At 42.2% G+C, this 15,549-nt stretch overlaps 1 protein-coding gene across 3 annotated transcripts in view; it reads left to right on the forward strand.

Moving 5' to 3' along the window:
- Positions 1-15,549, forward strand: part of LOC126346648 (glutathione peroxidase-like) — a 111,333-nt gene that overhangs the window by 83,929 nt on the left and 11,855 nt on the right. The window contains exons 1-2 of one of the 3 annotated variants that reach the window (XM_050002204.1): positions 2,204-2,392; positions 14,123-14,308. In XM_050002204.1, coding sequence (XP_049858161.1) covers positions 14,126-14,308 — 183 coding nt within the window. In that variant the 5' untranslated portion in view covers positions 2,204-2,392; positions 14,123-14,125. Of the gene's footprint in view, positions 1-2,203; positions 2,393-14,122; positions 14,309-15,549 lie in introns of those variants that run through there. The other 2 variants (XM_050002207.1, XM_050002205.1) reach the window with 2 other exon arrangements.

Raw genomic sequence — 15,549 nt, forward strand, 5'->3', positions numbered from 1 at the left:
CTGAACACACACAGCTTCCGTAAGTTTGAGAAAAATTTCCTCGAAATGACAAATTCGGCAAGTACTTATAGGAAAATGCAAGAAACTAGAACGAATTTTGAGCCAGCAGCAGAGTGTGTGCTGCTTTTAACTTTTGTGACAAATTGAAACTATGAACTCGAACCTAGAAACCCGGTTTGGCATACAGTTTTAATTTGACAGAAAGTTTCATTCAAGAAACTGTTTCCATTCAGTCTCGAATTTCTTGAAGTTTATTAAACTAACGGACGTCGACGTGGGGATGCAGACACGGTGGTTCGTAATATTCCACCCAATTCTGTGGATATTGCGCCATACCACAGCAGGAAGTTCGACAGAATGCCTAATAAAAGTGATTTCAGGATTGCGATGTTAGAGTGGTTGCGAGACAGGCAAATAAACTGCAACTACTCAATGAGAAGGGACGAACTATTATCTAGAATACAAGAAGACAAACCAGCCGTGAAAGTGTACGTCGTGGATAAAATCGCTCAGAGCAGAGACCAGCAAGCGGTCCGTTTACAGCACTACAACAGCGATCTAATTCCGACAGAACTGGCGAGGGCCAAAATAAAACACAATTTCGCGAAAAAGAATGTCACTGGGGACATATCGAAGAAAAATAGCACAATCATTTTGATACTGCTTTCCTCTCAGTTACTGCCTAGGACTGTCAATGTTACTGCAAGTAAGTGCAGCAGCCGGAACAAGAATATTGGACACGATAAGGAGTAATGGAAATGTTCGTCGAGTAAGTGACCAGCAATACCACGGCCTCAAGTTATGATAATGATCTCGAATCACACTCAGATGACAGTGATCTTAGTGAACATCATTTTGACAATTCTTACACGTACATTTAATTACACTTTGTAAAAATTACTGCTATGCTGTGTTTAATAAATGCAATGTGCAAACAGATTCCAAAAATCAGTTTTTGACATTCGGTTCATAGTTTCGTAAGTCGTAAATTTATCTACTTTAATTTTTCATTACTGTCGATAAATAATACATAAATTGTAGGTAAGACTCTCGAGCATGTGTAAGTCAACAAATTAGGTGATTTCCGATCCGAGGGAACTGTCAACTAATAGTGCACATACAATGCACCGTTAGTACACAGTGATCCCGTTCGAAGGTACTGTGGATTTCAAAGGCATAATTCTTAACATCCGACATCTGGAATGATCTTGACTTGAAGTTAGGAAGATATAAATGCAAGGGAATTTCGCTTGTTTTCGTCAAGGCTCACATCTCACATGTCGCTAATATTTTTGGTGTAGAAAAAGAAGGCAGAACCGCGGCCACTTTCTTCTTTCTTTGTTTACAGTTTGCGCGGTACTTCATTATTTATTGCACGCGCAAACAAAGTTGACACTGGGCGCAGTGGCTGATGGAAGCGACCGCAACGGGTGTCAACTTTGTTTGCGCGATTAATACCCAGAAACATAGAATTTAGAACTATGACATGCAGGAAATTAGCGATTTATCAAACAAAGAAATTTTTAGCGATGAAATCACTCCTTTTTCACTTTATGGTGTCAAGCGCTTAATCTTTGTTCATCGTTATAGAAACTAAAATATTTAGCGAACGTTTTTATTACACACATCACAGAAACTAGAGCTACAGTTTCCGGTTGTAACAACTACAAACAAGAACATCACTTCGGAAATCTGTGTAAATCGGAGATAAGATTTATATATGATAATTAAGTCAATATCTACAGGTTAACATTTCTCAAAATTGGTATATATTCAGCCGACTGAATGGCAGCACACTCCCACACTACCGATTTCATCTAACACTTGTGTCATAAATACATAGCAATACATTGACATAAATTAGCCCTACGATATTAACTCACGATTACGCTGTCTCGATATTTTTAAACAAATAAAATGCCTCCTCCTAGTATAAAAATATAATTGCGTATTTCTAGTACTTACCCATGAGACGTAGCTTTTCCTCCTTTGGCGTATTCCGATTTCATCCGTAGCAGCAACAACTATTCACGATTGCTATTACTTGTTTAAAAACAGGATAAATCAGTGTACAGTTGACGTTTCACTCTTAGCACAAAATATAAACTTGTGACGGTATACGTGAATCACGTGACGATTACTGTTTACTGTTGGTGACATTCTCAGAACGCTATGCCTTCTCCAGAGATATTCCTACTGAGAGGCATACGCCAACGACTACAAAACTCCGTGAAGTAAATTTTGCAGAATGAAACGACAAAAGTAAATACCGGTAGAATTGTACAAGGGCTAACTTTAAAGCAAGTATTGCCAAGGTTGTCTCATAACGCCACTTAGGATCGCTGGGAAACGTTGCCTGTTCGCTTGTGAGTCGGAGTAAGAACGACGTAAGGTAAATAATGAAATTATTTCAAAATTAATTATTATGAACTAATCATTAAGGATAGGAAAGCAGTGCTGCACAGCTCATAGATTTTTAACGTGTGGAAGCTACCACAGCAAGTATTGTAGATATTTACAGTGGTAGTCAAATAAAATTACACGCCTTGGATCTTAGGTTTAAATAACGTTTTCCCGTTGTTTGTTACCTGTAGAATGTAAATTTTAGTCTTCGAAATATGGATAGACTGCTGCATTGGGAGCAGCAAACCTCAAGCAAGCGCATTCACGATGTCCCCTACAGGAAAAGTCAAGAACTTGTAAAAAATGTTTGCCTAGTGCGAGGTTTTCCAAACCGTTCCGTATAACATTGGTGGTCCACGAGAAATAAATAAGCGTTCCACGAAAAACTGTTAATAATATGGCGTTTATCTTTTGGACATTTTGACGACAGTAATTTTTTAAAACTTTGTTATGATTCCTGTGTTACTAGTTATGACTTAAAATGTAATTATTCACTGCGTGAGAAGTTTTTTTTCATTTTAAAAGTTTTATTAACCTTCAAAATAAACATACCAGGAGTCTTAGATTCCATCAAGTGAAACGTTTGGCAATCACGGCCCTTGTGGGTTTCAACGAACATTGTTTCTACACTGTTCTTTGTACTTTCAAATTTAATGTATATCCCCATGTAAAGTTTGTTCCACATAACACATGCCATGGAATTATTATCGTCCTTACGTCGAATGTACAGGGTAAACCTTAACTCTGCCTACAAAATTCTGGACAGTGCTAACTATTTTGCTGCAAGTGATCCGTAGCCTTTTATGACTTGTTATAGAATGATTGCATTTTTTTATTTCATACACTCATTTGTCTTTGTATCTGTACTCCACTGCAAATATCGGCCAAAAGTGCGATGTTTATCTTATTTGGAAACAGTCTTGCTCCATTTACTAACAGTAGTTGCTGTTGACAACATATTGCTCACTTCCTCTCAAGACTGCATTCAGCACTTTCCAAATATGTATTTGGTTTGTTTTTCTGGCAGCGTTGTACGTTAGCAGTGATACACAGCAGTATGAATCGGTTTACTGAAGAAGAGTTAGCCGACAAGAGCATGTGTTGTCACTTAATGCAATGGAAGAGCGGCACTACGAATTATGCCGTTGGATGTGTACATAGGCACCTACGACAGACCGACTACTTCCATATTGGAATGATGGTATGTTTCAGGCTTTTTCACTGTCGCGAAGGTATTTTAACGCAAAAAAGGGTAATAAGGGTAACAAGTTGTATAAATCATGATTAATTATGATTACATTATTACCCGTTAGTAATCCACCGGAGATCACCGGCTCCTTACATTAGATACTCAGAAAATGTCCCTGAACAAACTACAAATTTTGTCGTTGGATTTTGCTTTCAGTATGCATAGTGTAGCCGGGACATATACAGGGTGTTTCAAAATGATCGGTATATTTGAAACGGCAATACAAACTAAACGAGCAGCGATAGAAATACACCGTTTGTTGCAATATGCTTGGGACAACAGTACATTTTCAGGCAGACAAACTTTCGAAATTACAGTAGTTACAATTGTCAACAACAGATGGCGCTGCGGTCTGGGAAACTCTATAGTACGATATTTTCCACATATCCACCATGCGTAGCAAGAATATGGCGAAGTCTCTGAATGAAATTACCCGAAACCTTTGAGAACGTGTCTGGCGGAATGGCTTCACATGCAGATGAGATGTACTGCTTCAGCTGTTCAATTGTTTCTGGATTCTTGCGGTACACCTGGTCTTTCAAGTGTCCCCACAGAACGAAGTCACAGGGGTTCATGTCTGGCGAATAGGGAGGCTAACCCATGCCGCCTCCTGTATATTTCGGATAGCCCAAAGCAATCACACGATCATCGAAATATTCATTCAGGAAATTAAAGACGTCGGCCGTGCGATGTGGCCGGGCACCATCTTGCATAAACCACGAGGTGTTCTCAGTGTCGTCTAAGGCAGTTTGTACCGCCACAAATTCACGAAGAATGTCCAGATAGCGTGATACAGTAATCGTTTCAGATCTGAAAAATGGGCCAATGATTCCTTTGGAAGAAATGGCGGCCCAGACCAGTACTTTTTGTGGATGCAGGGACGATGGGACTGCAACATGGGGCTTTTCGGTCCCCCATATGCGCCATTTCTGTTTATTGACGAAGCCGTCCAGGTAAAAATAAGCTTCGTCAGTAAACCAAATGCTGCCCACATGCATATCGCCGTCATCAATCCTGTGCACTATATCGTTAGCGAATGTCTCTAGTGCAGCAATGGTAGCGGCGCTGAGGGGTTGCCGCGTTTGAATTCTGTATGGATAGAGGTGTAAACTCTGGCGCATGAGACGATACGTGGACGTTGGCGTCATTTGGACTGCAGCTGCAACACGGCGAACGGAAACCCGAGGCCGCTGTTGGATCACCTGCTGCACTAGCTGCGCGTTGCCCTCTGTGGTTGCCGTATGCGGTCGCCCTACCTTTCCAGCACGTTCATCAGTCACGTTCCCAGTCCGTTGAAATTTTTCAAACAGATTCTTTATTGTATCGCTTTTCGGTCCTTTGGTTACATTAAACCTCCGTTGAAAACTTCGTCTTGTTGCAACAACACTGTGTTCTAGGCGGTGGAATTCCAACACCAGAAAAATCCTCTGTTCTAAGGAATAAACCATGTTGTCCACAGCACACTTGCACGTTGTGAACAGCACACGCTTACAGCAGAAAGACGACGTACAGAATGGCGCACCCACAGACTGCGTTGTATTCTATATCTTTCACATCACTTGCAGCGCCATCTGTTGTTGAAAATTGTTAACTACTGTAATTTCGAAAGTTTGTATGCCTGAAAATGTACTGTTGTCCCAAGCATATTGCAACAAATGGTGTATTTCTATCGGTGCTCGTTTAGTTTTTATTGCCGTTTCAAATATACCGGTCATTTTTGAAACACCCTGTACCTGTGCAACATAACTTCCAGGAAATACTATATTACTCGTTCAGTTCTTCGTCTAATCAGACAAGTGACGTTTTCAACTCGTGTTGTTGCGGACATACTTCCAGGAAATATTTTATTGCTCGTTCAGTTTTTCCTCATCTAGTCAGACAAGTAAAGTCTTTGTGGCGACACCTGTAACTTAGTTACTGCTCTGTACAGTGATTTTCTCTCCTATTATAAGCGGCTGCCGATGTATCGTCTATTGTTGGTTTTCACAGTCTTCGAGGCGAGATAGAGAAATATGTCTTCAAGGAATAGAAATACTTCCCGAAGTACTGTAGAATCATTTTACGTGCGTGTAATACTGCGCACAGTTCGCACATTTGACGCAGAGGCTTATTCATCACTTAACACTACAGGCAACGCCTTGTTGTAGTATCCGTCCTTCTCTGACCCTCGCAATTTTTACGATTTTGTTTTGGTTGCTTCAGTTCATTCCACTGATAACACTTCGCTTTATGGATATTCTGGCCCTATCTCTTTGTTCCCCCAGTTTTCTTCTTCGTGTCGATTCTTGTGTGTATCAATGTCCTTTTCTCTTTACTGTCTTTTAGTATGTGTTCATTAGACTTTCTTTTAGTCCAGGATGTGTTTGTGATTCTTTTCCATATCCACTGCTTTATTGCTTCTAATTTTATCTCTTCTTGTCTCCCCATAGTCCGCCCTTCACAACCAATGCTCAACATACATGTCTTGATTAATGATTTTTCCTTGTCCCTCTACTAAAGGGGCTGCTCGTTTTCCTTGTCCCTCTACTAAAGGGGCTGCTCGTTAGCAAAATTACTCTTACTTCTAAAGGCTTGTTTAGTCATTGCAGTTCTTCTTTTAATACCCGTCATACTTTTCTTGTCATCTGTTATAGTATTGTGTATTGTTGTTACGAAATTATTTTGAAATATTTCTTCCATATGAATTTTAGTAGCAAGTCGGCTGTTACAATCGAAAAATGTGGCGCATAGGTTGACACACGGGATTCGCAGTCCAGATTTATATTGTCCGTGGCTTCTCTAAATCACTTCAGGCAAATACTGGGGTGGGTACTCTGACGACAAATTGCTTCCCCGAGCCATTTACAACTAAGTTCTCAATCAATAATGACTTATAGGTCAACGGGACGCTAGACACTAACATTTCTTCTGTCTTCCTCCAACTGCTGTTCTGGTCGTCCTCTTATAGAAAGAAATATGCACAATATGAGACAATGCTGGCGCTAAGCTGCCATGAATGTAGAATATAATATGATGAATCACTTCACTCATCAGAGCCCAACACCGCTACACGCGCGCCGTAGTCACTTAGCTGATTTTGCATCAGTCAGGATAGAGACTTAAACAGTTACTGCCGTAATTTTGTTTTAGTATGCGTTGATTAAAAATGCTGTAGAAATTTTCTGAACCTAAGCTTGTGTCGTCACTGTCTCGCTGCTGATGAAATCTACGCTGTGAAAAATAAGTAGTATCGAAATAAAAAATTGGCGGTACGTAGTAAACTGCATTACTTGTCTACAGGTTAGATAAAACGGAATGTCAGCGTATCTTCTATAGATAATCTACTTACAGGTGGCTTCGGTGTCGTCGAAACTACAATGAGCCGCCCACTTCACAACGACATCCCACAGTGCTAGGCACGAAGTGCTTACTATAACAATTAATAGTCGCTGACTTCTAATCACTCCTTTCACTTTTCCCAGTCCTACTATTTCAAAGATACGCCAAGAAGATAAAAGTTTTGTTTCCGATATTCTAGTCGACGCCTTTGAACTAAATGTGCTACGTGTTAGCCCTGGATAAACTGTATACCCAAACTGACGAATGTCCGAAACTAACAATAGGATAAGCGGGCTGTACTGCCAACTCGATTTTGGTACGCAGGGTACCGGATAATGCATCAGGAATACTCCGATTTTAACACTAGAAGCCAACCACGCGATCTTAAATCGTTCGTTCTGAGCTTAGCGGACAACTGATTCATAATCTGCAGTAGCGGAGTTCATATCACTGTCCTCTCACCATTATTTGTCTGTTGCATGGTTATCATAAGTAAGTTCAGACGAATGTTGGAATTGTTCTTTTGAACAGACCGCGGGCGATTTCCTTTCCCGTCTCTTCCAACTGTGCAACTGCTCATGCTCTAATGACCACACTGTCCAGGGGCCTTTAAGTTCGTCCCTTGTTTCTTTATGAGTGCTACGGCAAATGCTTTGTCAAACAGCGTCAAACTTCCATTCAGGCCGAGTGTATATACAGCGTGTTTATAAATGAATATCAGGGGGTTTAACGCTTATGATATTTATTATATTAAACTTACAGTTATAAATGATATGTCAAATGAAAGAGCAACTCAAACAGTTTTAAGAAGAACCTTATAAATGTTCAATGTGAGCACCATTTGTCACACGGCACGCATCAAGTCTATAGCCGAGTTCCTCCCAAACGTTGATGAGAGTGTCTTAAGTGATTGTAGCAACAGCTGCTTCAATTCGGTTTCTTAATCCAGGGAGATCTGCTGGTAGCGCAGGCACGTACACACGATCCTTGATGAAGCCCCAAAGGAAAGAATCGCATGGCGCTAGGTCGGGTGAACGTGGAGGCCACGCAAAGCAAACCCTGTCATTGGACCCCTTGCGGCCTAACCAGCGCTTAGGTACAGTGATGTTCAACCAATCGCGTACTTCGCTATGCCCGTGCTCACATTGAACATCTATTTTAAGGTAATAAATATTATAAAGCGTTAAAACCGCGATATTCATTTATAAACACCCCGTATTCAGCACAATTTTCTACTGGAAGCTGAAGTAAAGTAGCCTACTACTTACAGGTGTGACACCAGACCTATATTCAGAAGGAACAGGGTACGGAATTTCCGTCCATCTACCGTTACGAATTCAGGTTCTCTCAAAAGGTACGACACAACTTCAAAGTATTACTGCTTCCAAACTAATTATATTCACACCATGCCTGGCTTATGTGATGCCCCAACTCACAAAGTTGTTATGCCATTCAGCCAACTCCAGCATGTGCTCCTTTGGAGACACACACAACATCCAATCTATACTCAAGCTCTATCCATACTCATCGCAACGTATCCGCATCAATTGTGTATTTCTTCCGTCACAATAAGTGATTTAGTTGTGTCCCAGATGCGAACATTGTGTTTGTTTGCCTTACCATACACGTGGAATGTTACTTCGTCAGAAAACGCTAGGTTCTTTAGGAAATTCCCTCTTCCTCTAAACAATTCAAATGATTCAAATAGCTCTGAGCACTATGGGACTTAACTTCTGAGGTCATCAGTCCCTCAGAACTTAGAACTACTTAAACCTAAGTAACCTAAGGACATCACACACATCCATGCCCGAGGCAGGATTCGAACCTGCGACCGTAGCGGTCGCGCGGGTCCTGACTGTAGCGCCTAGAACAGTTCGGCCATCCCGGCCGGCCTCTAAACAATGAAGAACTTCCACATCCACAGCGAATTGCGTATGTTATGATCTGCCGTCCGGTTTCAGTGCGTGCAACAGTTCCAGTCGGTACGGATACTTATGTAAATGTTTCCGAAGGACACTGTGCATTGTCGCACTAGGGGTTTCTCTGATACCCTCAGAACAGGCTTCTACGGTGGGCGTTGAAAAGCCAACCGTATCCGTTCTGTGCCGGCTTCATTTTTTCCAGGTCGTTAAGTACGATGTTTCACACCAACGCTTTCTGTCTGCATGGAAATCTTTTACCACCAGCGTGCGTGTCAGATTTGGCCTGAATAACCATTCCACACTCTCAGCCTTTTCTTACCATTGTCATTATGCTTCACTCACAACCTGGAACACGCACAAACAAAACTTGGTAAGTTTGTCACGTAAGTCAAACTTGGTGTGAATATCTTAGTTAGATTGGGTGCTAAAACACACTGAAGTCGTAGCTTAGCTTTTGAGACACTCTGTTTCCGTCGCTTTCATAAATAACTTAAGGCGAGCGTCAGAACGATTCCTTAAACAGAATACAGCCCATAGCTCGAATGATCGTTTTCCCATCCAAATGGGGCTCAACCAGTAATGACTCTGTCTTCCTTCGTTGATTCTTTCCATGTTACAGGCAAGTAAAACTAATCAACTTTTCATCGTAAAACATAAAGCATGTGAGGATTATTAAGGAAGCTAATGCCCATGTCGCAGCCTCTGTACAATCCTGCAATCATTTACGGCCAAAGTATCTACATCACGCGGACGAGGTGAGGCCCCCTCCCTTTCTCTTTCCCCCTCCCCCCCCCCCTGACAATGCAGAAAGATGGCAAGCATGATCATCAGCTGGGCACTGCGGGGGTCAACCTTCGTCTTTTGGAATAATTAAATCTGACGGCTCCGTCGAAGTCTCCAAGCAAGAACGGGCGACGTGGTAGCACTAGGTATCATACTCGAGTATCAGCTATCTGCCACACTCGTCCTCACTGCGAACACTGTCGGGTATCGAGAATCCGTCAACAAAATCGTCTGCAGCGCTCCGTTGGAAACAACTTTGGGAAAAAATTACATTCGTCAGGAGTTGATTTTTTTCACAAAGCGAACTATCGCGCGTATGTGCGCTTAAGATATGAAATTTTTTTACGGTCGCGCCAGCTATAGCCTCAAAATATATTTATAAGGAAAACTGTTTATCAGAAAATCCACCCTGGATTCCCGATAGTGATTCCCAATGTCCGAAGGTGAAGTATGGTGGCTTTACTGTATTTTATGACCTTTATTTGTTCTTTCTTGAATCCTTTACTTCTCCTCACACTGACATTCAGTCTACGATGGTGAAAACAAATTTTGTCTGTATGGCAAGCTTCACCTGTCGCAAGACGAGAGCAGCAGCAAGGGCACGGCGTACTACAGTTTGCAATGGGGACGGCGATCTCTCTTCACAAACCGGAAGCGAACCGTAGTTCCAGGAACTGGCTGAGTCAAGGAGGCAGTTGTGACCGAACCTGTCACGGAGAACAACTCTTGTTTTGTCGCGAGGCCTTCGGTGTTTAACGTATTTACCTCTTACCGTGCCGTAACAGAAAGGCCAGGAAGGCCTTGGCTCGTGATCTCGTCTGCGACGCAGAACTGCACTTTACGCGAGCAGAATTTATCATGAAAGTTATATAATGCTAGCTTTTTAAACATAAACTTCTGTGGCATGTATGTAATCCTCAAATGGCTGCTGCTACAGCATGTTCGTTGGAATGAAGAGAATTATTACTTACGATGCGATGATGGTGGGAGGTAGATTAATACGACAGTGTATAGTATTGTCTTTCACGCGTACCAGGAGCGTAACAAATGACCAGGTCATGGGGTTATGACCCACTAAAAACATCCTAGTCACAGCTTGTCTGTTTTTACATATAACACTTTCAAAATTTGTCACTTGACTTTCAGAGAGTAAAGTAGTATGAAAAGCGCGAGTCTCAAAAATGCCAACCAAACCTTAAAAGCCGGCCGCTGTGGAAGAGCGGTTCTAGTCGCTTCAGTCTGGAACCACGCGACCGCTACGGTCGCAGGTTCGAATCCTTGCTCCGGCATGGATGTGTGTGATGTCCTTAGGTTAGTTCGGTTAAAGTAGCTCTAAGTTCTAGGGGACTGATGACCTCAGATGTTAAGTCCCATAGTGCTCAGAGCCAAACCTTAGAAATCAAGCACCACGTTTTGACACAGGATGCTTTTCTGTTGTTTGCGTGAGGGCTTACCCGCGTGGATAGGTTTGCGGCCTAGCTAGGTAAAACATATTCACACACTGATCGTACCTGCTGTCAGCAACAAATCAGACACGGTTCGAAAGTCCATATATACAGGGTGATCAGAGACAGTCTGAAAGGCTTCCAAGGGTGTTGCGTGCTAGGTTGTGCTGAAAAACAATTGTTAAGAAAGAAATTCGAGACGTTGACCCGTTTCCGAGTTAATTAACATTCAAGTTAGCGAAACAGGCCGCTGCACAAGAAAATTCTAGCGGGACGCCAGAGATGGTGCCGCCAAACGAGTTCTTCGCTTTGTTTCCTAAAACCGAACAACAGAGCGACATAAAAAATGGACGTAGGACGTTAGTAAAAATCGAATCCGGGCCAAAGGCTGAGCAGTCTCCTGCGCAGTAATCTATGCTACGAGAACAACTGACACTAATTGTATCTGTGGAGCTGCTTGAACTGCGCGCTTAGTGCCTGATTGGCTAACTTCAACGCTAATGAACTCAGAAACAATTATTTCTCAGCGCTACCAACCCTGGAACACCCTTACAAGCTTTTCAGACTTTTCCTGACCAAACTGTACATCGGGCAAAGTGTAGAAAGTTGAGTAAGGCAAAGACCGTCCACTAGGAAAAACTGATAGAAGGGCCCACTTTGTGATCATAGGTGGAAACGACTGAAAGAAACAGCAATCCTCTCATCTACACCTTCCATCGTAGTACTAAGTGAAAAAATTGACAGTGGTAAGCGCACACTATGATGTTACGCGTGCGTCCTTGATTTTCAGACGAGTACTTTTCAAATGCTGTATTTCTCAGAACTGCGATTTGTCGGAAGCTGTGCTAAAACTTAATACTAAGCACAGATATAAACAGACAATTATTATTATTATCATATTAAAACATTTCATATATTTTACTCTAATTAAAGATACTATTATTCTTGTTACTATCAAAATCATCTGTTGCTCATTAAAAGTGATGATAACGCAGATTTATATCTAGGGGAGAGGGGAAGGGGAGAAAACAGTAACAACATAAGAGTCCTCTCTCCCCCTCTCCCTCCCTCTCTCCCCCTCTCCCTCCCTCTCTCTCTCCCTCTCCCTCCCTCTCTCTCCCTCTCTCTCCCTCTCTCTCTCTCTCTCTCTCTCTCTCCCCCCTCCCTCCCTCCCTCCCTCCCTCCCTCCCTCCCCCCCCTCCCCTCCAATAACTTATACCCTGGATACGTGCCTGATGTGACCACTAGCAGACAAGCTCCCATCTGAGAAAAGAAATGTTATGCATGCGCCAGTCACTCATTTTTAATAGATAGTCATTTTGAGAACCAGTCTCTGAATTATGTGCAGATTCATTGCAGGCTACAAATTGTTTCAGATAAGATAGGTTCTTCTAGTAAATGACGAAATAAAACTCAAATATGGCTTAGTTTACATGGCAATAATTGCTGGTATGCCGTAACTGAACGAAACTTATTGCTTAGTAACGTAACACTGTAATTCATATAGAATTTTTGGTAACACCAAAATACGTTACAAGATTTGTTGAGAATAAAGAAAACAAATTGACGTGTATGACCAGACACAAGTGATTATGTAAATATTGAATCCGTGTTTCGGGCTTTTAAGCGTCATATTCAGGTAGTTGTAGTTTATACATAGTTTACAGCCCCTGCATTGGTGTCCTACATTATGTTAAAGCATGCTCCAGTTTTTCAGTTCTAGGCGCGCTCAGGCCCTCTTCTTGAGAGGTACTGTGCTTTGAGAGTGAAAGCGTGTTCTTCCGTAAACACAAAGATGGGCTTAACGTCACACAACGAGAAGGTGGTCCGCATAATTTTGTCACTACGCGTAACACTGTTAGAAATGTTTGTTAATACTAAGCGAATACAGAATATTCCATAACTCTCCGTATCAAGAAATTACAAACCCAAACAAAAAATACATAAGATCCTCTTAAAAAGGTTTTGCAGCTATAGAAACACAAATATTCTCCTTATCCCGTTCTCCTTCATCTCTTTTTCCTTCTTCCCACGCTTCACTTCTAATTTTTTTTTCCAATTTATTGTCTGTTATGGTTTCCACATTTCCTTTGTCTTTCAGGGCCAATCATCTTTTTTAACTTTAATTACACGAACCTCTTTTGGACCAGTTGTCTATAAACATTAACTACATACATTTACTGCATTAATGTGGTATTTACAGGTAATCACGCAATAACAGCATGCGTTCTCAGAAATGATAAGTTCACAAAGGTACATGTATCACATTGGAACAACCGAAATAAAATGTTCCAACGTACCTACGTTCTGTATTTTAATTTAAAAAACCTACCTGTTGCCGGCCGAAGTGGCCGCGCGGTTCCTAGGCGGTGCAGTCTGGAACCCCGAGACCGCTAGGGTCGCAGGTTCGAATCCTGCATCGGGAATGGATGTGTGTGATGTCCTTAGGTTAGTTAGGTTTAACTAGTTCTAAGTTCTAGGGGAACTAATGACCTCAGAAGTTGAGTCCCATAGTGCTCAAAGCCATTTGAACCAAAACCACCTGTTACCAACTGTTCATCTAAAATTGTGAGCCATGTGTTTGTGACTATTACAGCACCATCTATCACAAAGCAAAAAAAAGGGGTCCAACTAAAACATACCTATTTCTTTACGTACTACACGAATATGTAATAAAAATGGGGTTTCCTATTTTAAAAAACGCAGTTGATATCCGTTTGACCTATGGCAGCGCCATCTAGCGGGCCAACCATAGCTCCATCTGGTTTCCCCCTTCAAGCTAGACAAGTTTCGTTCTTTGTAGTTTTTTCGTTTGACGCTTGTTTCGTGATATATTTGGCCCGGTCACGATCAATGGACCACCCTGTATACTTTGTTTAACGCGTCACGTGGCAGCAACACCACGAGGCAACATTGGACTGTTGTCTTCATGTTTTGGTTCCCCGGTGAATGTTGTCACATATTTGGCGCATGCCCTGAGGTAGTGTGCCCTTGTGTTGCAGAAGATGGGGCCGGTGCTGCTGCTTCTGGCGGCGCTGGCAGTGGGCGAAGGGGCGGCCAAAGCCGTGCAGCGGGTCTCCTCCGTGGAGTGCTCCAACGACTACAACGACGGCGACTCCATCTACAACTACACCGCCGAGGACATCTGGGGCGAGCGCAACATCAGCCTCTCCAAGTTCCGCGGCAAGGTCGACACCATTCACTAACACTATTGTTACGAATCCTTTCGCTGCAGTCCGATTAAGCCAGGTATCTGCCTCAGCAATAAGTGCAGCATTATGATGTTGTGCTCCAGAAGAAAGCTGTAGGGTAGGGTTGCGCAGTTCACATTTATTTCCCGGAATGTGTTTTCACTCTGCAGTGGACTGTACGCTGAAGTGGTCAGGCGGTACGGGACCCGCCTGTAAAAAAGCAATACTCCGAGGTTCGAGTCCCAGTCTGCCACACAGTTTCATTCAATTTGCCAGAAACTTTCACATTTATTTACTTACATTGACGGAAAAAACCACAACACCAAATAATATTTAATGCAGAGTAATGAAATAAATTTAAATGAGTAACATAGCAAGATCATACGTTAATGTAAGTGCGACATAAGCTATTGTAAATGTTATACTAACCGATGCAACAATCAGAATGTTGAATTCAAGCATGCAAATGTGCTTATATTGTGTTGTGCAGATGCCTTATGTCAGTTTATGGGATGGAGTTCCGTGATGCCTCTTGCACTTGGCGTGCAGGAACGGTTAATGCCGGTTGCTGGAGATGTCGTCCGATGATGTCCCCCATGTGCACAACTAGAGATAGATCTGGTGATCGACCGTGCCAAGGCTACACCTCGACACTCTGTAGAGCATGTTGGGTTGCAATGGCGGAATGCAGGTGAACGGTACCCTGTTGGAAAACCACTACCTGGATTTCTATTCATGAATGGCGGCACAACAGGTCGAACTACCAGATTGACGTATAAATTTACAGTCGGGATCGTGGGATAACCACGACAATGCTCCTGTTGTCATACGAAATCGCACCGCAGGACTCCAGGTGCAGGTTCTGACAACAACGAAGGTAAAAAATTATGATTGTAGTGTTGCTCACGCTGCTGAATACTGCATTTTTGGGCGGCAAGGAAGTTATATTATGTGGCAGGTGTCATTAGAGCACAGTTAATAAAGTCATTTCATACAATAATGGATAAACTAGGCACTCATCTTTTCGTGTTTCCCGCTCTGGTCTCGTGAATTCATGGCTCTATCGTCGAAAATCTAGGTAGTGATGATTCCAAGCTCGGATACAGAGAGACCTAGGTGTTATTCTGCGATATTCAAAAGTTTTACAGATGTGTTTCACAAACCATTCTTGAAGATTAAACCTTTGAAAGTTAGCACAGTGGTGATGTAAAAAGTAATCCGAATTTAAGTTACACTTC

The sequence above is a fragment of the Schistocerca gregaria genome, chromosome 1 (genome assembly GCF_023897955.1).
Source record: "Schistocerca gregaria isolate iqSchGreg1 chromosome 1, iqSchGreg1.2, whole genome shotgun sequence".
Lineage (NCBI taxonomy): Eukaryota > Metazoa > Arthropoda > Insecta > Orthoptera > Acrididae > Schistocerca > Schistocerca gregaria.